At 40.2% G+C, this 1795-nt stretch overlaps 1 protein-coding gene across 2 annotated transcripts in view; it reads right to left on the reverse strand.

Annotated features, from left to right (window-relative positions):
- SLC13A1 (solute carrier family 13 member 1) overlaps window positions 1-1795 on the reverse strand; it is a 135449-nt gene that overhangs the window by 61673 nt on the left and 71981 nt on the right. For both annotated transcript variants that reach the window (XM_019509270.1, XM_019509269.1), the window contains exon 2: window positions 782-915. In XM_019509270.1, the coding sequence (XP_019364815.1) occupies window positions 782-880 (99 nt within the window). In that variant the 5' untranslated portion in view covers window positions 881-915. The remainder of the gene's footprint in view (window positions 1-781; window positions 916-1795) is intronic.

Consider the following 1795-nt stretch of genomic DNA (forward strand, 5'->3'; position numbering starts at 1 on the left):
TGGGCGGGGGAGGGGGCTGCAAGGAAGAATTTGGTCTTTTCTTTAGCAAACTCCTTCCTCTGCACTCTGGGTCTTGGGAACATGGGTTATGGATAAGCCTACAAATTTATGGGGAAGGACTGGGACACATGATGTACTGAAGACATTGTGAAATATCTCAGCCCCATGAATTGCATTTCAAGGCAGCTCAATGAAGGCACTTTTAACCTTCTGTCCCACTCAATTAAACACGGGGACAGGCTTCTACTCTGGTTCTTTTTCCTCCAGTGTGACTCCAGGTTAGACAAGAGTTAATGTTTCTGTTTTTTTAAAGTAAAAAACAGAAAAGAAACCATAATTTCCCTCCTTTAGAATAATAATAAAAAAAACATAGTAATCTTTAAAAGGCAAAATACATGGGAAAAAAATCTTAAAGCCATGGCAAAATATACTGCAAATAGATCAAGCTCTTTCAATGTGACCAAAATTAAATACTAAGGGCAGGATTTTCAAAGCTGTCTGGATGATTTGGATTTTCAGTTCTCACTATTAAATGAGAAATCTAAGCCTAAGGAGAGAAAATACATATGAAGCCAAATCTAGAATAACTGCCACTGACATTTGCATTATGGCTGTTCTATTTTAGATATCTCTGTAGAAATGCCATTACAGGATAAGCATTCATGATGCAAACATATTTCATAATTGATGATGCAAACATACTTGAGAAGCTAACCTTTCTGAATGTGCACTGGAGATTCACAGAAATGTATATAATTGCCTTGTATACTAGGTCACTTACTTTGGTTCTGATGATGAGTGGCAGTGGAAGCAAGAGCAGTGGGGTGAGGAGAATGAGCAGGAACCTTCGAAAGACCAACAGCTGACTGAAAATCTTCATCGTTGGTGACTGGAGGCTCAGCTTCCCTGCAGAAACTACCAAAAAATCAGATGGCCTTTAAGTAGCTGCCTCGGATTAATATTTTTCTAAACTATCACCTTTAGCCATTGCAAAAGATGGGCTAGTGAAGCTCAGTTAAAATTAAATCTTGTTCTTTATTGTTTTAGTGTCTTTATTAACACTAGGGAGATAAAGTTTATGTTCACCAATAACCTGAAGCTAGATTTTTCCCTTCCTTGTAAGGTGAGATGTTTCCTTACAATTTTCTTTTGCCCTTGAAAATGTATTTTGATAAACTGAATAGGGGATAGTGAGCCAGACATGGAAAGGTGTTAAGAGATTTCTAATAATTCTTGAACTGACGATAACCCATATTGAACAGGAAGCATTTGCCCTCTTCATACATTCAGGCCCAAGGACAGGTTACCTCTTTATGCAAATGCACCTTCCAAGTAACTCAGGAATTTTAAGTATGTTGGCAGAAGAGGTCTCTTGATTACTGCTTGACTACATGTATGTGAAAGAGAAGCATAAAAAGGGCCTTAGAAACTGAGAAGAAAACCAGACAGAGCCATTGTCTTTGGTAAAGGTAAAAACAGAAAAGGGCAGGGATGAAAATCATCAGTGATTTGGACGAGGGGGTAAAAAGCACCCTGTTCAGATTTGCTGATGACACTAAGATGTGGGGGGACGTGGGCACACTAGAAGGAAGCAACAGGCTACAATCAGACCTAGACAGGTTACAAGGGTGGGCGGATGAGAATAGGATGGGTTTCAACACAGACAAGTGCAAGGTGATGCACCTGGGGAGGAACAACCGGCACCATACCTACAGGTTAGGGAACTCCCCTCTTGTCAGCACGGAGGCGGAAAAGGCTCTTGGAGTCATCATTGACTCCAAGATGAACATGGGTC

Source organism: Gavialis gangeticus, unplaced genomic scaffold (assembly GCF_001723915.1).
Source record: "Gavialis gangeticus isolate Ggan-Ray unplaced genomic scaffold, GavGan_comp1, whole genome shotgun sequence".
Classification (NCBI taxonomy): Eukaryota; Metazoa; Chordata; order Crocodylia; family Gavialidae; genus Gavialis; species Gavialis gangeticus.